Source organism: Puma concolor, chromosome D2 (genome assembly GCF_028749965.1).
Source record: "Puma concolor isolate L17-30 chromosome D2, mPumCon1.1.hap2, whole genome shotgun sequence".
NCBI classification, from domain to species: Eukaryota; Metazoa; Chordata; class Mammalia; order Carnivora; family Felidae; genus Puma; species Puma concolor.
Window position 1 is genome coordinate 32,138,230 of NC_141677.1, and position 26,441 is coordinate 32,164,670.

Genomic DNA, 26,441 nt, shown 5'->3' on the forward strand with positions numbered 1-26,441 from the left:
GCTCCAGGGAAGGTTCAAGGAAGGAAAGCACAAACAAACTCTCCTCTTACCCAAAGGAAGCACCCTTCCTGATTGCCCTTCCTGGAGGTCCCAGCCAACCCCCACCACCCATTTTCGATCTTTCCACCCTCCTCCGCAAAGCAAACATCTCCAGGGGACCCTTGGGCTAATGCGGGAGGCCTGGAGAGGCAGCCCTGGCCTGCAAGGTGGACGACGTGGGGGTGCTGCTCCAAGATCCCCGATAAGCCTGAGTCTCCCTGGCCTTCCTTTTCTATCCATGAAATGAGATGGCAGAGACAGATCTCACATATTATGGGAGATTCTTCCAACTGATGGCCCATGGGCTAAATCTACTGTGCAAGGGTGTTTTATTGGCTTCCGTGTTATAGAACACATGGTAAAAATTCACACAAAACCCGTATTTCTAGCTTCTACTGACAAAACCCCAACATCCTCATGGCATACCTGGCAGAGCGGAGAGGGGCACGTCTCCCACGGTCCCCACCACTCAAACCGCGACATTTAGTACTCGCACGCTAGTCTCTCAGGCACTGGCATGTATAACCCCTGACCCATGGCCTCAACCTTGGCTGCTGCCACTTCAGAATGACTGATGTAGGTTTTAAAAGATGCGTACAAGGCCCAGGCCCATACTCGGACATTCTGATTCAACTGGGCTGGGGGTAGAGCCAAGGCAACTGTGTTTGTAGAAAAGTTCCTCAGATGAGTCTAATTTCTGCCAGGGCTGACCACTGCGGCCGATGGGGCCTGCTGGCCGTGAGGGCCCGTCTCATCTGTGCAGAGAAGTGGCCCCCAGAAAATGAAGGACGGGACAGCCTGGTGAAAAGCACCCACAGTGCCTCCGGGGAACCAGGTCCTGCCCCAGGACGCCCCCCTCCCACCCAGCCGGTGGCCTATCCATGTCCTGCCTATAGCTGGCTGCTGAGCATTCTACAAGCTGCCTTCTATCCCTGGGACCTGTTTGCCAGTTCACGCCTCCCTCTTGCCCCTGCCCAATGCCCCCACCTCTTCTAGGAGGCCTGAAATCAGCCGTGGGAGGTACGCTTTTGCTCATGTCCCTCCCGCTCCACCAGCATCTGACATATGGATTTCTCTAACCGGGCCCTTGGACCTTTTTCATGCCCCTGTCAGAAAGAATTCCAGAAGGTGGGAATCACCTCTCCTATGCCTCCTGTGCCCTCCCTGGTTCTCCCACCCCACGGCTCACTGAGCAGCAGCAGACTCTCATAGAAGGATGGCGGGGGGGGGGCGGGGGGGTGTGCGGCACCGCAGTGGCCACTGCATCCTGCGGGCCCACCTGGAGGAGCCGTTTCAAGAGACTCTACTATGCCCACCTGCTGGCCTCCTGCCTGTCATCCTGCCAGGCACCCTTGTCCACGGCCCTGTGTGGGCCCAGCAGAGGAAACACCAACTTCCCCGGCATCTGTCACTCCTGAACCGGGAAAGCAGTGCTAGGCTGGGGAGGAGGATGGGGGCTCGTTCAAGTCTACTGAGAAATGACTACTTGTGGGTCTCAGGACCCCAAACACCCCAGTGGGCCCACACCCTTGACCATCAGTCAGTCTGATTCACAGCCAGCGAGAGGGAGGAGTGACACTCAGAGACTTCCAGGCTGCAGGCAGGACACATGTCCATCCTCGAAGCCTCCCCTGGGGAATGATTTCCTGTCTGGCGGACCGGGGCCTACCTCGGAGCTGACAGAACGTGGTCATAAACTTGCTGGTGAGGGACTTGAGCTCGTTGTTGGCCAGCGTGATGAGCTGGATCTGGTCGGTGACATTCCGCAGGACCTTGTAGAGGCCAATGGGGAAAGCAACCAGCTTGCACTCGGCCAGATCTGCAGCCAAAGAACAAAGACAGAGGACAGTTGGCCACAGCTGCTCAGGGACTTGCCCTGAACCACAAGGCCCCAACCCTGCCTCTCCTCCCCAAGTCCTTTCCTCTCACTCGTCTCCCCTGTGCCAGCCTCGAAACCCTGCCCTCCCTCTTCCGAGAGCCTTCATCACCACGGGTCGCACTTCTCCCTCTCCGGCACCCCGAACCTTTGGGTCTATTCAACACCTTGTCTAGTGGCATGGCCTATGAGCAGAAGGAGCAGCTCACGACCAGCACTTGTGGCAGCGTCCTTGAGCTCCTGCAGAATCCTCCTTCTGGAATCACCAAAGACTCCACAGTGAAGCTGCAGTCTTCACACTACTTTCCCACCATCTCCTTTGGAAACAGGCGACTCACACAGACTTTGTGGTCTGACCTTCTCCCCAGCCCTGTCACTCTGAAGGCAAGCATGCACAAGAGGCAGCCGGGAAGTCGCTGTGGACAACAGTCTGGCAGTTTTCCAAATGGTAAAACCTGCAGTCACCACACGACCCGGCCAGCCATTCCGCTCCTAGGTCTACACCGGAGAGAAATGAAAACATACGTCCACACAAAACACGTCGCACGGGAACACTCGCGGCAGCATTATTCACAACAGCCCCGAAGTGCACACAACCCAAATGTCCGTCAACAGCTGCATGGATAAGCAAAATGTGGTATTATCCCGAAACGAGAATATTGTTTGGCAATAAAAAGCCGCGAAGTACCAATACATGCTACGGCGTGCGTAAACCTTGAAAACGTTTCACTGAGTGAAAGGAGCAGTCACAAACGATCACACGCTTGATGAGGCCATTTACGTGAACCATCTGGAACAGGCTAGTGTATAGACATGGAACGGAGGGCAGTGGTTGCCCAGGGCTGGGGGTCCTGGGCGGGGGGGGGCAACCTAGGGCTGGGGGTTCTAAAACTGGACTGTAATGACAGCTGCACAACTCTGCGGATATACAAAAGCCGCTGAATTGCACCCTTTAAGTGGGTGAATTGTATGGTGTGTGAGTTCTTTCCCAATAAAGCAATTTTTTAGGTACCTACATTTTATTTATTTTATTTTTTTTTATTTAAAAAAAAAATTTTTTTTTCAACGTTTATTTATTTTTGGGACAGAGAGAGACAGAGCACGAACGGGGGAGGGGCAGAGAGAGAGGGAGACACAGAATGGGAAGCAGGCTCCAGGCTCCGAGCCATCAGCCCAGAGCCCGACGCGGGGCTCGAACTCACGGACCGCGAGATCGTGACCTGGCTGAAGTCGGACGCTTAACCGACTGCGCCACCCAGGCGCCCCAGGTACCTACATTTTAAAAAGGGAGGCGCTGAAAGCATGGAAGCTCAGAAATTAGGATCTCCAGCTCACCTAAGTCACTCAAATTCCCTGAGCCCCAGTTTCCTCATCTGTGGAACAGGGGTCTTGTCATCTACCTGGCAGAGCTGTCAGGAAAATTAAGTATAAAAAGTACTAAGTGTGGTGACATAGTACCAGGCAGGTGCACAGTGAGGATGCTGCTTCTCTGCACCTCCTCCAGTCTACCCTCCCCTTCCTCTAGCCAAATCCTCTCTAGGCTTCAAGGCCAGCCCCATCCCACCTCTTCGGAAATCTGCCAGGATCACCCCCGTGACTGGGGATCGCCCTCCCACCTCTGAACCCCAGGAGCACCACCCAACTCAGACAGCACTGTCCCATGTCTCTGCAAACTCTTGTCTTGTCCCCAAAGAGGCCAGACACCCCCAGGCCCCTAAGGCTCTAAAGATTGCTCCAAAATAAATATGCAAAATTCAACTAATATTCCTACATGCCAGCAATAAAATATAGTTTTTAAAGAGCCCATTCTGAACAGCAACAATAATGCGAAGTCTACCAAAATAATCATAATTGAAGCCCTTCTCCCTCATCTGCCTCACAGACTCTCTACTCTCGCTCTAAGAGCAGCTCAAATGTCACCTCCTCTAAGAAGCCTTCTCTGGCTGCTCTAAGCAGTTAGTTGCTCCAGCCTCTGAGTCTCACAGAGCACGAATGGGACCGCTTCATCCTGATTGTGTTAACCTCTCTCTTTGTTTCTGCTTTCCCACTGGACCAGGAAGGCCTCCAGAGCACAGGGCCAGCAGTGCCCAGCAGGCTCGGAGGGCAAGGCAGGGGTACTGGTGACCTCACTGAGCTGGTCTGAGAAAAGAAAGGGGACAGGTGGGGTAAGGGCAGAAGTCCAGATGGCTGAGGATCTGCAGGAGTCCTCTACAGGGCGTCCTGGTAAGAAGTGCCTTTACTGCTTCCCCTGGTCCAGGGCTGTGCCAGGTGCCTCTAGCCCTGCCGCCATCCAGTGTCAGGTGCCGGCCCTTACGTCAGCTGGTAGGGCTGGCAGAAGAGAGTGAGAGGTCCTGGCAGGGAGGAATGAATCCCCACAAGTCAGGCTTTCCGTCCAGGGAGACCAAGGTCTGGAAATGGACTGGCTCTGTAGGCTCAAAGTTTAGGGCAAGCTGGGGATTCTAGAAAGGGCAAACACTTCCAAACAATGAGTACCCTAGTGCTTCGTGCCAGATGTGCAAAGGGCTAGAAAGGAGTCTTTGTTGTGCCTGTAAATCCAACAGCCCCTTTGGGTAAAAGCGACAGATCTCATTCAAGCTAGAAGCAACATCAAGGAAAACGTCACAGGCTTTCCCTTTAAAACGAAGAGCAAAGTAAGGACGCCTTCCCACACCAGTATCCCTGAATATGGTCTTGGAAGTTCTGGCCAAAGAAACAGAAAACAAACACTGGAAACAGAACGATTATTATGTGCACATGAAATGGCCGCATAACCTCCAAAAACGAGAGTAGGCATCTGACAAACTATGCAAATGAAAAAAAAGTCCCAGCGAAATGGCTCATCAAAATAAAAGCACAAGATTCAGTAATATTCCCATATGCCAGCAATAAAATATAATTTTTAAGGATCCTATTTCAAATAGCAATAATAATACAGAATATATAGAGATAATCAGAATGGAAAATGTATCTGACCAATATTAATAAAAGTATAAAAGTTCACAAAGGTATCTTTAAAAATAGATTTGTATGTGAAGATACAGAACATGCTCGTTAACGACCAACAACTGAAATGAGATTTTTTTTCCCAGAAATCAGTTTATAGATTGTTTCATGTAATTCCTGCTCAAAAGTCATAAATTTTTTTTAACTTTAAAATCCAAAACCACTTTTTGGGGTGCCTGGGTGGCTCAGTTGGTTAAGCATCTGACATCAGCTCAGGTCATGATCTCATGGCTTGTGAGTTCGAGACCCGCATTGGGCTCTGTGTTGACAGCTCAGAGCCTGGAGCCTGCTTCGGATTCTGTGTCTCCCTCTCTCTCTCTGCCCCTCCCTCAATCATGTTCTTTCTCTCTCTCTCTCAAGAATAAATAAACATCAAAAAAAATTTTTTTTAATCCAAAACCATTTTTTGAAATGGTTTAAATTTCATCTAGGGGAATAAGCAAGCAAGTTCTCCCTAAAAAAGAAGAAGATAGAGTGTAACCAGTATTATAAGGCTACAATAATTAAACAGAGGACAACAACCTCCCTACACCATACACAAAAATAAACTCAAAATGGGCAAAAGACCTAAACATAAGACAGGAAGCCATCAAAATCCTAGAGGAGAAAACAGGCAACAACTTCTGTGACCTCAATTGCAGAAACTTCTTACACTTGTTTCCAGAGGCAAGGGAAACAAAAGCAAAAATTAACGATTGGGACTTCATCAAGATAAAAAGCAAAGGAAACAATCAACAAAACTAAAAGGCAACCAAAATGGGAGATGATACTTGCAAATAACATATCAGATAAAGGGTTAATATCCAAAATCTATAAAGAACTTATCAAACTCAATACCCAAAAAACAAACAACCCAGTGAAGAAATGGGCAGAAGACACGAATAGACACTTTTCCAAAGAAGATATCCAGATGGCTAGCAGACGCATGAAAAGATGCTCAACATCACTCATCATCAGGGAAATACAAACCAAAACCACAATGAGATACCACCTCACACCTGTCAGAATGGCTAACATGAACAACTCAGGCAACAACAGGTGTTGGCGAGGATGCGGAGAAAGAGGATCTCTTTTGCACTGCTGGTGGGAATGCAAACTGGTGCAGCCACTCTGGGAAACCGTATGGAGGTTCCTCAAAAGGTTAAAAGTAGACTACCCTATGACCCAGCAATTGCACTGCTAGGTATTTAACCAAAGGATACAAAAATGCTGATTCAAAGAGACACATATACCCCAATGTTTATAGGAGTGCTATCGACCATAGCCAAACATGAAAAGAGCCCAAATATCCATCGAATGATGAATAAAGAAAAGGTGGTATGTATGTATGTGTGTGTGTGTGTGCATATACACATATACATATACATATACACATGTGTATACATATATATGTGTGTGTATACACACACACACAATGGAATATTTGATGAAAAAGAATGAAATCTTGGGGTGTCTGGGTGGCTCAGTTTGTTGAGAGTCCAACTTCGGCTCAGGTCATGATCTCACAGTTCATGAGTGTGAGTCCCACATCGGGCCTACTGCTGTCAGCACACAGCCGGTTTTGGATCCTCTGTCCCCCTCTCCCTCTGTTTCTCTCTCTCTCTCTCTCTCTCTCTCTCTCTCAAAAAATAAACATTAAAAAAGAAAAAGAATGAGGGGTGCCTAGGTGGCTCAGTCAGTTAAGCATTCAACTTCAGCTCAGGTCATGACCTTGTGGTTCGTGGGTTTGGACCCCACATCAGGCTCTGTGTTGACAGCTCAGAGCCTGAAGCCTGTTTCGGATTCTGTGTCTCCCTCTCTCTCTGTCCCTCCCCAGATTGTGCTCTATTTCTCTCAAAAATAAATAAACATTAAAAAAGATTTTTTAAATGAAATCTTGCCATTTGCAACAATGTGGATAGAACTAGAATGTATTATGCTAAGTGAAATAAGTTAGTCAGAGAAAGACAAAATACCATATGATTTCACTCATATGTGGAATTTAAGAAACACAACAGATGAACAGAGGGGAAAGGAAGGAAAAATTAGATAAAAACAGAGAGGGAGGCAAACCATAAGAGACTCTTAAATACAGAGGACAAACTGAGGGTTGCTGGAGGGGAGGTGGCTGGGGGCATGGGCTAAATTTAGGGTGATGGGCACTGATGAGGACACTTGTTGGGATGAGCACTGGGTGTTCTATGTAAGTGATGAATCACTAAATTCCACTCCTGAAACCACTATTACACTATATGTTAACTAACTTGAATTTAAATAAAATTATAAAGCACAAAGAAAAATAGATTATAGAAAGAAAATAGGCCAGAAAATGTAGTCCATAAATAATATGTCATGATTTAATAAGTGCCAAAGAAGGCCTCACAAATAAATTGGAGAATGGGAGGACTAATAACTGATATCAGAAAAACCAATTAATAGTTCTGGGAAGGGGCACCTGGGTGGCTCAGTCGGTTAAGCGTCCGACTTCAGTTCAGGTCATGATCTCACGGTTCATGAGTTCGAGCCCCGAGTCCAGCTCTGTGCTGACAGCTCAGAGCTTGGAGCCTGCTTCAGATTCTGTGTCTCCCTCTCTCACTCTGCCTCCTCCCCCACTCAGACTCTGTCTCTCTCTCAAAAATAATTTATTTAAAAATTTAAAAAGTAAAAAAAAAAAAAAAAAAACTTACAAAAAAAATAGTTCTGGGAAAACAAAATAGAGACTCTCGATTAACCTAAGAATCAAAGTAAACTCTACAGAGAATTACACTTGAAATATTTTTTGAAATCAAACAACAAAAACAATCAGAAGTAAACAGAACTTAATATTTATACAACCTCTGAAGTGGAGATGATTTTCTAAACCTAGGAGCCATAAAAGAGTCACAAAGATCAACAAATCTAACTGTATAAAACATACAGAACAGCCGGATACTTAAAAAAATAAGACAGACTGTGAAAAGGATCTATAAGTAGAATAAAGATTTATCTTTAGGGGCGTCTGGGTGGCTCAGTTGAAAGAGATCATGACTCTTGATCTTAAGGTCATGAGTTCAAGCCCCACCACGCTGGGTGTAGAGATTATGTAAATAAATAAAAAAAACTTTAGAGGCGCCTGGGTGGCTCAGCCAGCTCAGCCGGTTGAGCGGTTAAGCGTCTGACTTCAACTCAGGCCATGCATAATCTCATGGTTCGTGGGTTCGAGCCCCTCGTTGGGCTCTGTGCTGACAGCTCAGAGCCTGGAGCCTGCTTTGGATCCTGTGTCTCTCTCTGTCTCTGTCCTTACCCGCTCACGCCATTTCTCTCTCTCAAAAAAAATTTATCTTTATTTAAATAAATTTATCTTTATTAAAAAGATAATGATCTATCTATAAATTATTTATCTTTAAAAAAAAGTTATATTATTTAAAATTCTCAATGTAATTCAATTTAAAAAATTAAGACCACCAGAGAGAGAGATGAAAAAAGAATATAAGATGTTAACAAGGGGTGAGGGGGGCGAGGGGAATATAATTAGTAAACAGATAAACCTATGGCTTTTGAAATGTATTGCCAAACTGCTTTCTAGAGTATTTATGCCAATTAATACACATTCTGCCCAATAAGTAAATGGATCATTAAAAAAAAAATCTTTGCTAATATGAACAGGGGACATGACATCCCTTGCTTTAATCAACTCTTTCAATAATGAGACTGATTATCATTCATGGTTAATTAACCATTTCTATTTCCCTTGTGGCAAGGCTTGCTCACGTCTCTTGCTATTTTTCTATTTGGAGTTCTTGCATTCCAACCCCTACCTCCCAAATGTTGCTAGAGCTTCTTTTAAAAAAAAAAAAAATTTTTTTTTTTACATTTATTTATTTTTGATAGAGACAGAGCACAAGTGGGGGAGGGGCAGAGAGAAGGAGGCACAGAATCGGAAGCAGGTTCCAGGCTCTGAGCTGTCAGCACAGAGCCTGGCGCAGGGCTCAAACTCACACACCGCGAGATCATAACCTGAGCCGAAGTCAGACTCCTAACCGACTGAGCCACCCAGGCGCCCCAAGCTTCTTAAAGAGTATTATCAACCTATGTTCATTCATGGTTTTTCTTCTTTAATGGTTCAAGTTATGGCATATAAAAAAACAGCTATTTATTTATTTATTTATTTAGAGCATGAGTGGGGGAGGAGTGGGGGGAGAGAGAGAATCCCAAAAAGGCTCCGCACTGTCAGCACAGAGCCAGATGTGGGCTTGATCTCACAAATCATGAGATCATGACCTGAGCCGAAGTCAGACACTTAACCGACTGAGCCACCTAGGTGCCCCTCAAGTTATACCATTTTAAAAAGCAGAATAAAAAAAATTATACGTGCACTGTAATACGTGTAAAACTAGGTAAAAAAAAAAAAAAAAAAGGTACATATGCCTGGGAAATAAGATCAAAAGGAAAATAACCAGAATGTTAAACAGCAATGACAAAGGATTTGAGCAATTTATTACTACTTATAGTCCTGCTGCTTATTTTACCTAAAATAAGCAAAGTACCACTATATATTTAAATAAAAATATTTTTCAAGTATATATAGTGATAATTTACTTTTAAAACAAAATTTATTTATTATAAAAATACCTTTTATTAGAAAAAAAAAAACTTGGCAAATTCAAGTATAAACTGAGGGCAGCCAGCTCCTCATCAGTAAGAGAAACAAGAAAGCTCCATAAAAGAAAGAAATTCTGTACTGGATTTTACTGGATTGGAGATGGAACTGTACTGGATATGAGATGGAACTTTCGGGGCTCAGGCACTGAGAATCAATTGTGCAATGCACCCCCGCTCCCCATAGTGGTGAGAGAGTGTTCACGATGCATGCGGAAGAAACATAAAGCCACAAGGCCGTTCAAGTTACTTCCAAGGGTCCTCATAGCAGCTGTCTTCCCCAAGTACATCAGCCCAGAAATGTCCAGTCCCACAACCTCCTTCCTCCCACCTGGGCTACCCACACACCATTCCAACCTCACACCCCCTTTCCAGTCTCCAATTCAAGTAACACGGGCCTGTGCAGCCTCCTCTGGACAACCAGCCAAAGTCACAGAAGCATATGGCCACCACATCTGAAGGGTGCCAAGGGCCTGGAATATATCCACACCTGCTGCTTTCATTTACTCTCCCAAATAGCCCTACTGTGTGCCAGGCAGTGTTCTGCGCTGTACCTAGTGACTTCCCTAGGATCTTTTTCGTTCTCAGGGATGTTCCATCCATCCTCTGACCGCAGAACTGCCCACCAGTGGCTGGTGCAAACATGCCCGCCCCATCCAGGCCACATCACCAGACACTAACACTGCATGGGGACTCTAATCCCTGCTGAGAGGACAGGCCCACGATCTCGGGAATAGTTCTCTGTGGTCCCTGGGACAAACATACGGAGATCCAGTTCCCAGACATGCTGAAGCAGATCTCAGCCTTGCCCAGTCATCTTCCTATCTGTGCACAAGGAGCGATATACTTCATGTTCGTTCCTTGGGGGTGGGGCTAACAATAACCATAGATAGTACCGCTTACTATTTCACACATGCTAGGCTCTAAGAACTGTCTCCTCTCTATACACATGAGGAAACTGCAATTAAGTGACTTGGCCAAGGTCATACAGCTAAAAGGGAAGTAAGATTTAAGTTTATTTATTTATTTTGAGAGAGACAGAGAGAGCGAGTGGGGAGGGGCAGAGGGAGAGGAGAGAGAGAATCCCAAGCAGACTCCATGCTGTCAGTGCAGGGCCCGATACGGGGCTCGATCTCATGAACCGTGAGATCATGACCTGAGCCTAAATCAAGACTTGGATGTTCAACCTACTGAGCCACCCAGGTACCCCAGGGGAGTAAGATTTGGATGGTTAGGCTGTTCCAGAAGCCATGGGTCCTAACCAATCTTGAGTTAAGAAGTACCTAGGTACCTGCCTGTAGGCTGAGCCAAAGAAAGGGGAGTCTATGCAGAGCATCTCAAAGGGAAACCGGGACCTTCCCTAAAAGAAATCCTACAGATCATTGTAGTTCAGAGCCTGTGATTCTGGGGACAGAGGCCAGTCATCTTTTGTTCTCAGGAAATTCATCTCAGGTCTAATTCAGAGGATGGGCACCATCTATCCCCGTTACACATGTCTACAGTAGAGAAAAGCGTCCTTAGCTGGCCCAGAGGACACAGCAAGCATACGGCTAGGAGTCAGGTTTCACCTAAGGGAGGGGGTACCCCACCCAGGAAAGAGAAGACCCAGACTGGAGACAGGTGAGTAATCCTCAGGAAGCCATGGGATGTCTTCAAGAAGGGGGTCCCATTCTCTATGAATCCTCAGAGCTGACAGTACAGGAATAGCGCACCAGTCATAAAGAAAAGGCTCCCACGTGAGGAAGTGAGTGCCACATGCTGGGGTATGATCAAGCACTCACCGCACAGAGGATTCGTGAACCACATGGAGGCCAGGGGATCTCACAGATCTCATTTTCACTCAACTCAACCAAACAAACATAGCTAACATCACTGAGTGTTTAGTATGTGCCAGAAATGTACTAGGCACTTTTCATATATGAACTCATTAAATTCTCATAACAACCATGAGCTATCCTCACAGGTGGAAAGTGAGGCCCGTGTTGACAGTAAACTGCCCAAGGTCATTTTGGCAAGGTACTGAAGGACAAAGAATGTGAATGCAAAGATTCCGGCAGGGTGACCAACTTGTCCTGGTTTGCCCAGAACATTCCCAATGTTGGCACTGAAAGCCCTGCATCCTGGGGGATCGTTCTGCAGTCCGGGCCATTCAGGAGAGTTGGTCACCCTTGATTCAGGCTGGATGCTAATGGATGAGAGATTATGAGAGCCAGAGAGGAAAGAGCGAAGGCAACCCAGGTGTGGGCCAAGGCATGAGCAAAGGCCCAGAGGCCTTTTATTCTCTGGGACTCCGTCTTTGAGCCCTGCCTTGTTCTATACCTTCCTGGAGCCTCACTCTTGCTCAGCGAGTCCTCAGAGGGGAAGGCTCTGGCATAGGAGCACTTCATGCTACTTGGTGGTGAGTGCATGCCCACAGACCTCAACCGGGAGCTCAGGGGGACTAACAACAGGAGACAACACCAGCATCTGGACAGCAGCTGGGTTCAAGCATGCCTTTCCCTGGTGCCCTCCCCCAGTGCTGATACCTGAGCTGCAGCAGAGAATAGGGAAGCTTGCAGAAAGGCACTGTAATAAACACGAGACAAAATTATCTTCATAATTGTAATTATTATTGCAAGGAGGCCAAACTGCATCTCCCTAAACTTCTAATTAGGACAGTGCTTTGTGTTAATAAAGCAACTTTCAGTCACAAGGCACAGGTCTTTCTGTGGTTTAACCTTTAATGGTTATCTTGTTAATTCTAATGAATGCCTATGAAAAGTAACTGTAGGCAGAAGCAGGGCAAAAGAAGCAAAATCCAAGTAAACAAAACCTACTGCAGGAAGCCAGGAGGGCTGGGACAAATTCGTGTTGTTTCTCAGAAACACAGGATTCTGACCCCTGCGCAGTCTGGGCTGAGAGCAGGGCCTGGTGACAGGTCCCTGCGGGGGGGGGGGGGGGGGGGGGAGGGGGGCGGGAGCAGAGAGGGTGGTGGCGCTCCCTGCCAACCCAGGTACAGGCCCAAAGCAACAAGTGTCAGGGACTCAAGCTGGTGTGCCCATGGGCTCCGTGGCCTGGCCAAGAAGCAGGACTCCCAAAGCTACAGGAGGAGACCTGGGGCCAGTGTGACCTATTCCCGCCCAGAATGTGTTTCCCCATAATCTTTTGCAAAGAATCTCAGAGTTGGAAGGAGACTGGAGGTCATTTAGCCCATGTTTTCCAAACTTCCCAGTAGGAATCATGTGGAGGGGCTAGTCCTGGACTAGCCTGCTTAATTCGTCTGGGATAACCAGCAGGGAATCTGTGTGTGTGTGTGTGTGTGTGTGTGTGTGTGTGTGTGTGTGTGTGTGTATTTTTAAATCTTTATTTTTGAGAGACAGAGAGACAGAGTGCAAGCCGGGGAGGAACAGAGGGAGACACAGAATCCGAAGCAGGCTCCAGGCTCTGAGCTATCAGCACAGAGCCCGATGTGGGGCTTAAACTCACGAACTGCAAGTTCATGACCTGAGCCAAAGTTGGACACTCAACCGACTGAACCACCCAGGTGCCCCAGGGAATCTGTGTTTTTAATAAATGCTCCCAGATGATTCTTACCAATAAGCAAACCTGGGAAACACTAATGTAGCTTCTAATCTCAGACTTGAAATTCTCTTAATGTTTCCACCAGAGGACTTAAAGTTCTCCTTGAATACCTCTGGTGATGGAAAGCTCACTCTCCCTTCTACAGAATAGTTTTAACTATCAGAAAGTTCTCTCGTGAACTACATGATAACTGCTACTCTGTCCTCTTGGATCACACATAGTCGATCTGCCTTGGCATGACAATCCTTTACATCAAGGAGGATAAAGGGCATTATAAGCTTTTCTCCAGGCAAAAATATCCCAGAAGCCTTCAATCCCTATGGCCTTAGATGCTCCCTCTAGAGAGTCAGGACTGGCCCAACTCAGAGCCTGCCCCAACCAGAACTTACTTACTCCTGCGCAGCGTTTTAGTCTGTAACACACGACCGGAGCCACTATTCATTGATGCCAACCGTGTGCAGGAAACTGTGCTTGCGGCTTTAGATTGACAATTTCATCTACTCCTCATAATCACCCTGTAAGGTCAGTTCTCTGCTTACCTCTATTTAACAGAGGTGGACACCGAGTCACAGAGAAGTTAAAAGCCTGGATTGGTCAAGGTCATGTGATTTACCCAAGGTCACCCAGTTACTGAGATAATAATTAACATTTACAAAGTGCTTCCTGTGTGCAAATCATTGACCTCAGCATTGTCACATTAACCCTTAATCTCCAAATCAGCTCCATGGTGGCCACTATCATTACCATCCCTGTTTTTAGGGGAAGAGTCTGGGGCGCAGAGCCACAGGTCTTGGCTAGTAAGTGGCAGAGCCGGCTTTCAGTGCGTGACCCTGACCACCGCGCACACTGCCTGCCTAGAACAGAGAACTCTCAGTACAGAAGGCTGCTGTGAAATACAACCGGAGGCTGTATTTCCAATGAGCAGACCGATCTTCCAAGGTCTGGTGGATTCCTGTGGACACTGGTACACTGCAGCTACATGAACTGTGCTAAGGGGACTTAGAATTGAAAGAGCTAGTAGAAGAATTACCTGACATCCAGAGCCTGGATGTGTCACTATCGGCTGTGGGACCGCAGGCAGGCTGCTCTGGCTCGCTCTCATGCCTTTGGTTTGCATCCAATGCCACCTTTGGAACCCATCATCCCTGAGACCCCTCGTGGCTGCCACTGTGGATTCCAGCTGGTGGTTTTCAGACGTGGCGATACAGGAGTCACCTGGGGAGCTTTATAGACTCTTGATGTGCGAGTCTCACTCCCAGAGACTCTGACCTAATTCGTATGAGCTGGGGCTTGGGAATCCGCGGGTTCCAAAGCTCTCTTGGTGATTCCACTCTGCAGCCACAGTGGGGAACTCCACACTATTCCACTGCCTCTCAAACCACGATGTGCCCACAGACTACTGGGCACCTGCTAAGGCAAGGCGGCTGTTTCTGCAGGTCTGGGATGGGGCCTGGGATTCTGCATTTCTACCAGGCATGTCCAAGGACCACTCTCAGTAGCAAGGGCCAGGTCAACACAGTGGTTCTCAGAGTGGGATCCCTGGACCTATGGAAACAGCATCACCCCAGAACTTGTTAGAAAGGCACATTCTCAGATCCCAGCCCAGACCTATAGGATCAGAAGCTCTGGGAGCAGGTCCCAGCCACCTGTGGTTGAACAAGCCCTCCAACTCCGATGCCCGCTCCTGTCCGAGAACTGCTGGCACAGAGGGCCTAGGCCTCCCACCAGCAGCGGTTACTGGCCCTGACTAAGGACAATGTGGTAGCAATAGTGACAGTCACTCACGGTTAGTGAGAGCTGGCCGGTCCGGGGCTTGTGTAGGGAGCTGAGGTTTGCCCTGTGTGCCTCCTGCTTCCCCTAGACCAGGCTATTTCAAAACACAGCCACTGTCTTCATTCTTCTCTCTGGCCTTGTTCATGTCTCCAGCTCTGAAAGAGGCACAGGCAACCCTTGGTGAGGAAGAAGCCACGGGCTAGACTCAGGAGGCCCCCGTTCTCGCCCCAGCCCCTCTGCTTTCAGCCACGGAGTCTGAGAGAAACAGCTTCTCCGAGGGCCCTGTCTCCTCTCTGTAAAAGGAGAGTTGGAACTATGAGATTTGGGGCATTTCAGCCAGGCTGACATTCTGTGGCTCCACGATTTTACTAAACAGTGGCTCTTGGGCCAATGCTCCTGTCAAAAAGGACAGGCTGCAAGCTGCAATCGAATGTTTCTGAACTGTCTGCCTTAGAACATGCTAGAATGTGCACTGCAGTGGGGAGAACTGAGGCTTGCTGAAGTTGGTTACCCATGCCCACGAGTACAGAGCCGGAATTAGAATCCAGAGTAACCCAACCCCAAAGCTCACGGTCTTTCCACGACACATTACTATACACTATACTACGATACTTTGCTTACTCTCCCTACCATGGTCAGAAGACAGTCCTGGAAACAAAGAGCCCTATTAATCACAGCTTGTCTTATATGGTACTTCCCATATACCATATGTACCCGTGCACCTAAGCCTGAGACTTTTCTAAGCACCTGACATACTCTAATTTAAAAACCCGCGAGATAGGTATTCTTATGCTCATCCCCATTTTATCATCATGGAAACTGACGCACAATGCATAAAGAGAAGAACCACAGCTCAAAGCCAGGCTGTCCAGCTCCCCTGCCCTGAGAGAGTTCAGTTCAACAGCACAAGACGTGGGATCGTGTGCGGGCATCAGAACAGAGGCCCGGTGCGGCATGGGGCTCTCGTCCAAGAGGCTGATGGAGAAAAAAAGATTTTTCTGGAACGTGAAAATGAAAAAGTAGACCGGTGCCTGCACCCCTTCCAGAAGACCAAACTCTCAGCACCTCCAGGTATGCTCAGGAGCCAGGGGTGGGGGCCGGCATACTGGAACAGGAAGCAAAACCACAGACGGCCGGGCCTCCGTGACTCGGCTGCCAGTCCCTGAAATGCCACTTGGTCTCCAGAGCTGGGGGATGCGGGACACCAAGGGCCAGCAAAACACACCAGTCATCAAGGACAGGCACCGGCGCCCCACTGCACACAATCTGCCGGGATTTTAACAGTTACCTGTGCATGGTGTTTACCGAGCTAACTAGCTCTGGAAGGTTTGAGAAAGGAGGCCTGGCACTACTCTCTCTTCACAAACCCCCTTCTCCACAGACTACTCTCAGGTGCAGGGATTCTGCTGCTGTTCAACTCCTGATCTCCAGTCTTTCCCTGTGTCATGCCCCCTGGAGAGAAAAGGTCACAGGAGGAGGAGATCACAGAGGACCGCAGAAGTCCAGAAAGTTCCAGCACAACAGCATTTATGCTGGGCCCCGGCCGGTAGCCAGAGAAGAGCAGAAAGGCACTTCAGGATAAGGGGGAAGCGGGCATGGCATCTTCTGGGACGTGGGCAAACCATTTAATTTGAACGTGGCTATGGGTTTGGGGGAGTTGTTTCTTTTATTTCCTACTTTATAGATCTCCACGTTGTGTGATATTTTTATAACAAGCACTCATTACTTCTTACTAATATCCTCAACTTAAAGAGAGTGACATCCTTAGCATCCAGCTACCCATGGGAACGTCTTCCCTCAAGTACTAAGAACGCTGGGTCAGTGGAGATGGTCCTGAGGGGGACGAGGGGAGGGGGGCTGCAAGACACTGCACACACAGGAACCCGGATCTCAGAGGTACTTCCTCACCGACGACTGCAGAAGCCCCAGCCTTTCCCCAGTGGGGAATAACACGAGCGCAGGGTGTCCACCTCGGAGAACTAGTTTGAACCTCTGGTCCCCCCCCGCCGGAAGCCATCACACCAACCATCAGAACACGCTCTAGCCCCACGAGAGCCTAAAAAGGAAGAGGTGGCCGCAGGGGAGGCCTGAGAGCTCACTCTTCCTCAGGATCCAAAACGAGGCTTTCCTCTACTGGGTCTTTTCTGCCATGAGATCTCAGGCAAGTTACTTAACCCCTGCCTCAGTTTCCCCTTCAATAAAATGAGAACAAGAATCATGCAAAAACCTGTATGTGCACATTCACAGCAGCATTATTCGCAGTAGCCAGAAAGCAGAAATAGCTCAAACGTCTATCAATGGAGCAAAGGATGGACAAGATGTGCTATCTCCATACAACGCAACATCACTTGGCCCTAAAAAGGCACAAAGTACTGATAGGACACAGATGAACCTTGAAAACGGCAGGCTGCGTAAAAGAAACCAGTCACAAAAGGCCACATACTGTATCATTCCATTGCTGTAAAATGTCGAGAATATGCGAATCCATCGAGACAGGAAGTAGACCGTCAGGGGCTGGCAGGGAGAGGGGAAAAACAGGGAATGACCGCTTAACGGGTACAGGGTTTCTTTCGGGGGTGATGACAACGTTCTGAAATTGATGGTGGTGATGGTGAATCTGATCAAAACCACAGAATGTTGCACTTTAAAATGGAGGGTTTGACGAATACGAATTATTCCTCAGTTAAGAAAAAATGAGAACAAGACAACCCAACTAACTAATAGGGTTGTTCTGAGCAGGAAATAAAATGTCCTCGAGGGGCTCAGCGCGGAGGGCGGCAGGTGGCCTCGCTCAAGGGACAGGAGGCGCTGCCGCGGGCATGCAGACACCGCTTCTATGTGGGAATCCGTTACAAGCATGGGCTTCAGCCCCGTGCCTGGCCGCAAGACAGGGGCCTGGCCGTCCCCTGCTGGAACAGCCTCACAACAAGGAGACAACCGTGCACGGTGCTGCAGGGCCTGGGACTTGCCAAAACAACCCCTCGTCTTCCTGGCAAGCGAGCCAATCAACAAAGGCCTATATTTAATTAAAATCAGAAGCAAATAAATCCCACGCAGAATACAACCAAATGACACACAGTAACCGTCTGAGATATTAAATTGTGTTTGAATTTAATAGATAACTCACTGCCAACATGTTGAGACAAAAGGGAATAGAAACAGCAGTCACAATGATGCCTACCGTGTGGTCACCAACACCTCTGAAGCAACCATACCTGGCCCAAGCAGAGGCCACACGCTGAGCCAGGCCCTGGAGAAGGCTGGACAGGCCCTGAAGTCTTCTGCAAAGATAGCAGGCCAACACCGACTGAGCACCCTCTCTGGACAATCCCGAGAACCACCTCTGAGGGAGGGCGTTGTTATCAGTTTCCTTTTGCAGATAAGGAAACTAAGGCTCAGAGAGGTTAAGAATTTGTTCAAGGTCACACAGTAGGTAAAGATGGGGTGGAGCTTGACTTCCTCTGAGGATGTTGCCCTCCAGAGTGAGTCTGGAGACCTGGATTCTGATATGCCGCTGCCCTTAACTTATCAAGTCACCTCAGGCAGGTCACTCGAACCTTAAGTTCCTCATGCGTAAAATACAAAGAATGAACTTGGCTCGTTTCTCTCCATGTGTGGAACACACAAAGTTGGTGACTACAGACCAGACTTCTGAAAACAGTGTAGCCATGAATCGCCTGGAGGTCTTGTCCTGAATCTGTGGGTCTGGGGTGGGCCCTAGGAATCTGCATTTCTAATGAACTTCTTGGCGATGCTGATATTGTTTCTTTGAGAACCAGGACTTGGATGGTAATCACAATACAAATGACAATGAGCCAGGTGGTGAAATTTCCTATTTCAAACTCTCAGTCCAGAGCTGCTGCTCATCACCCCTTTCATCTTTGCTTTCCCCCTTTTTCATTTTATTTGTTTTTATTTATTTTTTTTAACTTTATTTAGAACTTATTTAAAATTTTATTGGGGGGGGAGGGGCAGAGAGAGAGGGAGAGAATCCCAAGCAGGCTCCACACTGTCAGCGTAGAACCCGACGTGGGGCTTGATCTCATGAACTGTGAGATCACGACCTGAGCCGAAATCGAGTCAGACGCGGATCCAACCGACTGAGCCACCCAGGCACCCCTGCTTTACCCCCTTTTCAACGAAGGAGCAGATGTGAGCCAACACATATACCTAAGATTTCGTAATGGCATTTTATTTTCATATTTATTTTTATGGTTATCAACTATTTATGAAGAATTATATTGATTTTCCATTTGTAGTAATGATATAAAGGCCTTTTTAAATTGTATTAAGCTAATTTCCTTTAAAGAAAAACGTTAAGTAATATAATCATGACTAATACTTTTATAGCACTGAGTATATGCTGGCCTCCATTCCAATGTGTACCGGGATAACATAATTTTCATCCTTACAACTCTACAAAGCGAGGATCTTTTAGAGATGAGAACACTGAAACTTAACTGAGATCAGACTAACTTGATCACAGAGATCAAGTAACTTGCCCAAGGTCACACAAGTGGCAGAGCGAGGTTTCCAATCAGGGCAGCCCAACTTCAGAGTCGACCACGTTATTCCACCTACGGAAGAGGACAGCTGGCCCTCCGACATGGCAAGAACTGTGAAGGTCACCTGCAACACGGTCGAAGGGAGGTGCACGCTTGTTTCTTGCTGGCAAAAATAGTGTCCTTAGCGCCCTCCCATCGTCCCCAACACCCGCAGGCCCAGCCCAGTGCCTCATCCACAGTAGGGGCCAGTGCACGTCCCAGAAGACATTTCCCTGGTCTGACTTGCCGGGCACAGAAGCCTTGGGTCTGACACAGTGGTACCCCTGCCAAGGCTGAGGCGCTGGCCACAGGGCAGGAGCACACACGTACAGGTGGACATCTCTGGGGGTGGTGAGACTCCAGACAACTCGGCTCACCCGGAGCCCACTTCTGAGCAGGGCAGATGGTGAGGGGGCTGCGGTGGACAGTGGGGAGACTGCACTTACCCACAAAGGCAGGGCCCAGGGCACAACAGGACTGCATGAGAATAGAGCTGCATGGTTACTGACTACCTTGAGTTTTCACCTTTCCTCCCCAAACAATCGCTCAGGGTTTGAGAAGATTAGGAATCCACCCTGTAAGGAATGAGTTCTCTGAGCGGTAACTGGGCTTCTTGAAGTCATGGGCTGGATGAATGGACTCAGGGAAGGGCAGCAAACACCTCGAAACAGCATCTGTGCTCAGCATCTGACTCTGTCAAAAACCAGTACCTGACCTCCAGCCTGCACACCCTGCCTCACCCACCTGCCAGTCGTGGAGCTCGCTCACTACCTGGGCTTCATTCGTGCCATTCCCACAGTCCGGAACACCCTTCCCTCTCTCCTCTGCCCCCACAAATCCTTGGGCTGGCCAGCCCTACCTCCCCCAGGAAGGATGCCTCACCTCTAACTTCAGGACACCTGCCTTAGTGCTTGTCCTGGATCATCCTCTCCCAACTGGTAAACATCTGCAGACTTGCATCTGGGACCCATGTGAGGTGAACTTAACAGGAGAGGTATGTTGACAACCCCTCGGGTCTGGCACTGAGCTGGGCAAACACTTCTGAACTTAACTATACCTTCACCACCGAGAAAGCTTTGCCTTGGGATTCTCCCTTTGTAAAATGGGGGTCCGAGGCCCTTTTGGGGAATGCAGTAAATGGTGAGCTAGTATCTGTCCTAATGTTTGAGTTCACAGCAAGAACCATGCCCTCTGCGGCCAATATGTAATGAGTCCAACTAATAAGGTCTTACTGTTACCTGAAATCAGCCTTGAACCCTGGAATCCACTTTGACGATGACCACGGCTGTTCCTTTGCTAAGGAGCCCCTTTCCCTGGCTCTGCGCCCTGCCCCAGGCTTCCATCCCCATCACCCAAATACCTCTTCCCAGTCAAGAACCTTCAGGACCCCCATGCCGCACAAATGGAACCCACCCTCTGCCACCTGGCGTTCCCACCGAAGGATCTGGGTCCGACCTCCCTTTCCAGAAGCTCCTCATACAACTCCTCGAAGTTCCCACCCTCTAGCCAAGCCAGACTGCTCACTGTTCCCTACAAACTCTCTTTACTTTCCCACCTCTGTGTTTTTCCTGGCCCTATTCCCTTAGCCTCAAAAACCTCTCTCACTAATACCCTATTACAAGGCTTTGTTTGCAGGCTGCCTTTCCACGAAACCTCTGCTCATGTCTTCAAGTGAGCTTCAGCTTCTGGCCTCGAGCCCACCCCGGCCCCTGTCCGTCACGTGTCTGCCCCTCCGTCCAGATGCCTGCTCTGCGTGTCTGTGTCTTACGTAAGAGTTAGTAACCCGTTTGTCTCACCCTTTCTGCGAGGTGGAGAGCTCCCTGAGGGCAGGGATCGGGTCCCACAGAGGTGGGGTGGCATATTACAGAGGGCCTGGGAGGCCAAGAGACTCAAGTGCACACTCCAGGACAAGACTTGCTGGCTGTGAAACTCCAGGCAAACCAGTGCTGCTCACAGAGCCTCACTTTCCCCTTCTATGAGTGACGTCAAATCACCGCCTGGCCAGAGCCGTTGAGGAGATCAGATGCAGTCATTCATTTGACAAATACCTCCTCAGTATCTGGTACACGCTCACACTGTCTGAGGATATGGTGGTGAGCAAGACGGAGTCCCTGACTGCCCCGAGCTTACACTCTCGTGTGGGGAGAGGAGCAGTAAACACAGACAGATATCTGCGACCATGTCAAGCAGGAATACTGCTCTCAGGAAAAGAAAATGGTGTAATGGCAGACCAGGTAATTGAGACAAAGACCACTTCCTAGGGTGGTCAGGGAGGGCTTCTCAGAGGAGGCGATGCTCAGCGGAGACGAGAATAAGAAGGAGCAGGGCATGATGCAAAGATCTGGGCAAAGGACAGCCTGGCAGAAACACAGGCAAGGGCATGGTCTGATGGGACACCTGCCAGAGCTCAGTCGTTAGCTCCCTCCTCCTCCCTCACCTTCCCTCCTCTGCAGCGCATTACATAGACAAAAACAGCACACAGTGAGTAAAGGTGTGCCGAAACCGACCTGACAGAATAAGGAATCCTGGGGATAAATTGGCACGACAAAAACGTGTGTCTTAGCAAAACACATTCAACCAGGATGAGGCAGATGCCGGTGAAAAGGCTATTGAATTCAACCTCACCTCCAAAGATAACGACCTTCTGCCACACTGGTCTCTCGGAATAAACCACAATTTCCTAACCTGTAGAGGAAGGCAGAGATCACTCGTTTCAGCCAGTCACCACATTTGCAGCCCGGGGTTTGTCGGAGCTCCAGGGCCAGGCCCCTCCAGGGTATGCTGTGTCCCTGGCTGCCTCATCAGCCAGAGCCACGGCTGCGCTTCTGGAAACATTTGATTTCCATAAACTCCTCAGTCTCGCTGAACTACCAGGGCGCTAACGCTTTCCTACTTGAGCGACACAAGCTCTTGATGCCACAGAAGGTTCTATTTGGTTATCTCTCTGAGGCAGAACTTTTTTTTTTTTTAACATTTATTTATTTTTGAGACAGAGAGAGACAGAGCATGAACGGGGGAGGGGCAGAGAGAGAGGGAGACACAGAATCGGAAACAGGCTCCAGGCTCTAAGCCATCAGCCCAGAGCCCGACGCGGGGCTCGAACTCACGGACCGCGAGATCGTGATCTGAGCTGAAGTCGGACGCTTAACCGACTGAGCCACCCAGGCGCCCCGAGGCAGAACTTTTTAAGTCTTCTGCCAACAGGTATTTTTTGAAGTCGCATATTATCCAAGTGACTTTGATGTTTCTCTTCACCTTCAAAAAAAAGGCCTACTTCAAGCGCCAGTGACACTAGGGCAGTCAGGTGTCGGTGGCTCTACGCTGGAGGGAGAGGTGAAGGATGCTCTGAGGGCTGCGAGGGACCCCAGAATTAGGGTGGGGGCTGAGACAGACAGGGTTGCTCCCAGGCTCCACAGAAATCTCCATTTCTAGATGGTCGTGCTAATATTTCCAGTCCCCTTGCTGTGCACCTCTTCAGGGGTGGGGGACCCCCAAACTCATCAGAAACCCTTTATCCACCTCCAAACAGCCTAGACCTCCCTATTTCTGTTAAGGCATGACCAGGCCTCAAACTGCACGCTCCCACAACCAACCAGCTGCGCACCCCCTTCCACAGCCTTCCGTGCAGGTCTCCTGCCCCCCGGTCCCACTCAGGACAAAGCCACACCAGCGCAGGCCCGGCACACGGAAGGTGCCGTTCCCTGGTTTCCCTCCTGCTGCTCACACATCTGTCTTGGACCCAGCGGTGACCCTCCCGAACCTTACCTGGACCGTGTGACTCCCTGCTCAGAAACTACCAGATTAAGTACAGCAGAAGCACTCAGGTCCCATTTAACGTACTGACCGCAGATGCCGAGCGTGACTCTTGCATCTGAAGGCACGTGTGTCCGTACAACATGGGTCTGCTGTCCACAGCCGGTGACTTCCCCGGATTCCCAGCCGTCAAAACAGTCTATCCCATGCTGTTGGTTAACACAGGGGTAAGAACGTGAACTCGGCAGTTGGAGAGCTTGGGTTCAAATCCCCTCCCGTGGAGCTGCTGCTTAGCCCTTCTGTGCCAGTTTCTCTCTCTGAATATCGGGAATAACAGCAGCCACCTCACAAGGCTGAGTGGTGAACAGATCACAGGCTCACAGGGAGGACTGGACAAGGCATATATCAGAGACAGTCTAGCACACCGTGGGCATTAAGTAAGTGTGGGCTCATCGTTATTCGTCGATCATTTTGACTCTAGGTGATTTTCATTCTTAGGCTGTCTTGAGAACCTAACCCCTGCATAGCTAGTGATGAGGGAAAAACTGTCTAAAGGTCTGATGTGCAAGGGAAGCCACTTTAACTTTCTTTCTCAGTCAACACAACTGTATATAAACTTTGTTGAAAAGCTTGATTCATTGCCCACCACGTGTGCACTGTACATCTGCTTTGTAAATGAGTAGCCTAAAAAGAAAAAAACCACCCTGACCTTGAGATAGTGATCAGTGCCTCTACTCCCTGCATTCTTTTAAAACTCATAATCCCTGCCTATATGCTAATCTGTAATCTTTGGAGCTTTTCCAAGATGTAAAAACTACATGACCCCGTAGAAACTGTTCATTCTCCAGAGCACTTTCTTCCCTGTAAAGAGCATGTTTCCCGGGCAGCTGTCCTAACTTGGCTGGAATAAAACCCTCTCTCTTACTTTTAGAGATTCTAAAGGCTTGTTCATTTTGTGTCCACATTTCCTGGCGTAGACGGCGGGATAGCAGAGCGAGGTGCCCAAGGTCACCTGGGGGTGCCGTGGAATCGTGCGCTCAGCGCCAGCAAGGGCCCCTTGCGCCCCTCCGACTTCAGGGCACCTCACAGGGGAATCTGTGAGTTCTCCTGGTATCCAGACCTCCTCACGTTAATGGTCCTGACTTTCATTTGAGCTGTTGAGGGTTACTGGTAATGTTCTTTAGGTGGGAATAACCTAGAGTGGCTGGAGTGGATGGGGTGGTTGCTTTAAATTGCCATTGTTCTAATTGATGTTATTAATGTAAGGCTTGAGTCAATTTTCTGGCTAGAAATACGAGAGACTGAACCACTCAGCTCTGAAGAGACGGGACCCTTGCTCCTTCTGGCCAAATGCTGCTTTCCAGTGACTGAAAGCCTAGGGGAAAGTGTCTGAGGATATTCTTTGAGATGTGTAGCAGTCCTATAGGAATTCCCCATCGCATAAAGTAATTAACAATTGGCTTGTCCGGGGACACACACATAAGGATTGATCATCCAACGCTTTGAGCCCCCTCGGTGGTCTTAGGCCTTGCTGGGAGAGACTGAGACACATAATAGAGAGTATCATGCCCCTTTGAAAGTGACGTTCACAAGCACCACCCTCTCGATCCACCACACTTAATATCCTTAGATTTTTCTCAAGCCTTATTCCCAAACTGAAACTAAAGTGAATGGGGGAGTCACGCTTCAAAAGCGGAACAGCTCCCGGAAAACCAACCACCACTCACAGGAACCCCAGCAGGCTGTAGGTACAACACTTAGGGAGCCTCCACATGCAAGTGCTTACTTAAATGGGAAAAGGTAACTTTGGATAACCTGAGGTTCAGATGGTCCAAACAAGGTTCTTCTGACATGTCTAAACTAGTTTTCTAGCAAGCACAATTAGAGAGAGCCGGCTGTTAAGACGAAGCAACCCAAAACGAAAGGCGTTCAGGTCACTCGGTGAAGCTCCTGGCTTTTGGGGGGGAACCAATGCCCATTGAGGCCCTCTGGGCTTCATCTGGCTGTTTGTTGGTGCAGCTCTTGGCATCTTTGGACAGAACTGGTCGTGTTCTCACTGAAAAAAGAGAAATAACTAACTAATGGATCTATAAATGATAATGCTATCTTGCAATGAGATTTGTTTTCGTAAAAGGGAGGTATCTGGAAATCGGGCCTTTGATGTCCTCTCCACAAATATTAATGAAACAAAGGCTACATTTTGTTCGCATCTTGTTTGTGCGTGTGTGTTACAAATGTGAGAGATTTTTTTCTACCTTCAGATGGCACTGCTAAAATTAATTGGTAAAAGGGCTCTACCTAATTGGTTAAAAGGAAAGCACTTATAAGAACCGGGCATTCTAAAACTCAGAAAGATGGAGGCTGATGCAAATGTTTTTCAAATTCATCGGATCTGGGAAAAGATTCAGTATTAAAACTAGCTTCAGTTTGTAGGTTCAACTAAAATACATATGTCTTTTGGAGTTACCAACATCGAATACAATACAGATAATCAACTCCTATTCTAGCTGAGTTTACTGGTTACCTTCATGTTTTATCTGTTGCAATCGGTCAGCAGAAAATGACTTAAAATGATGGTTAATTTCGTCTGTCTCATGAAGTTTTCATGGGTAACTGTTAAAAATAAACAGGTTGAGGGGTGCCTGGCTGGCTCAGTTGGAAGAGCACATGACTCTTGAGCTCTTGAGCTCAGGGTCATGAGTTTGAGCCACGCGTTGGGTATAGAGAGCACTTACAAATAAATTAATTAATTTTAAAAATAAGTTGCATAAATAAAAAGGTTTATAGCTTTCAAAATCTTTGGTAACCTGAAACTTCCAAGTGTTGCTAAGTTAAATGATAAGCTGGGTTGAATTCACTGGATATCTAAGTCTTTTCCAAATAAGAGAGAACACTAAAGCACTGATTCCTGAATGTAGGTTTGCCTGCTTTGGGCTTCTGACTGCAGAGAAACTCAAGACACTTGGATCTGTTGGTAAATGTGCTCTGTGCTTTACTGAAAGTTGTCCTCTGAGAAGAACAACACACGTTTCTAGAAATTATGAAATGTGTCCACAGATTTCCAATCTGAAGACTTCTGGTGGAACAGACAGGTCGCCATCAATCACCACTTAGCTTTCACTGGAGTCTGAGGTTTCTAAAGGTGAAAGTTCTGATAAATGCAATTAGGACTGCTGGGAAATGATAAGGAAAGCAACTCGGAATGCAAGGAACGTAAGATGTGTTGTTGATAAGAAAGGTGTGAGGAATGGGATTACATTTTCATGAAGGAAGAA

The 26,441-nt window shown here is 48.1% G+C and overlaps 1 protein-coding gene across 5 annotated transcripts in view; it reads right to left on the bottom strand.

Annotated features, from left to right (window-relative positions):
* LRRC20 (leucine rich repeat containing 20) overlaps window positions 1-26,441 on the bottom strand; it is an 86,330-nt gene that overhangs the window by 43,474 nt on the left and 16,415 nt on the right. For 3 of the 5 annotated variants that reach the window (XM_086679895.1, XM_086679897.1, XM_086679896.1), the window contains one exon: window positions 1,709-1,858. The exons of 1 other annotated variant lie outside the window; for it this stretch is intronic. In XM_086679895.1, the coding sequence (XP_086536021.1) occupies window positions 1,709-1,858 (150 nt within the window). Of the gene's footprint in view, window positions 1-1,708; window positions 1,859-14,881; window positions 14,986-26,441 lie in introns of those variants that run through there. One more of the 5 variants, XM_086679898.1, reaches the window with a different exon arrangement.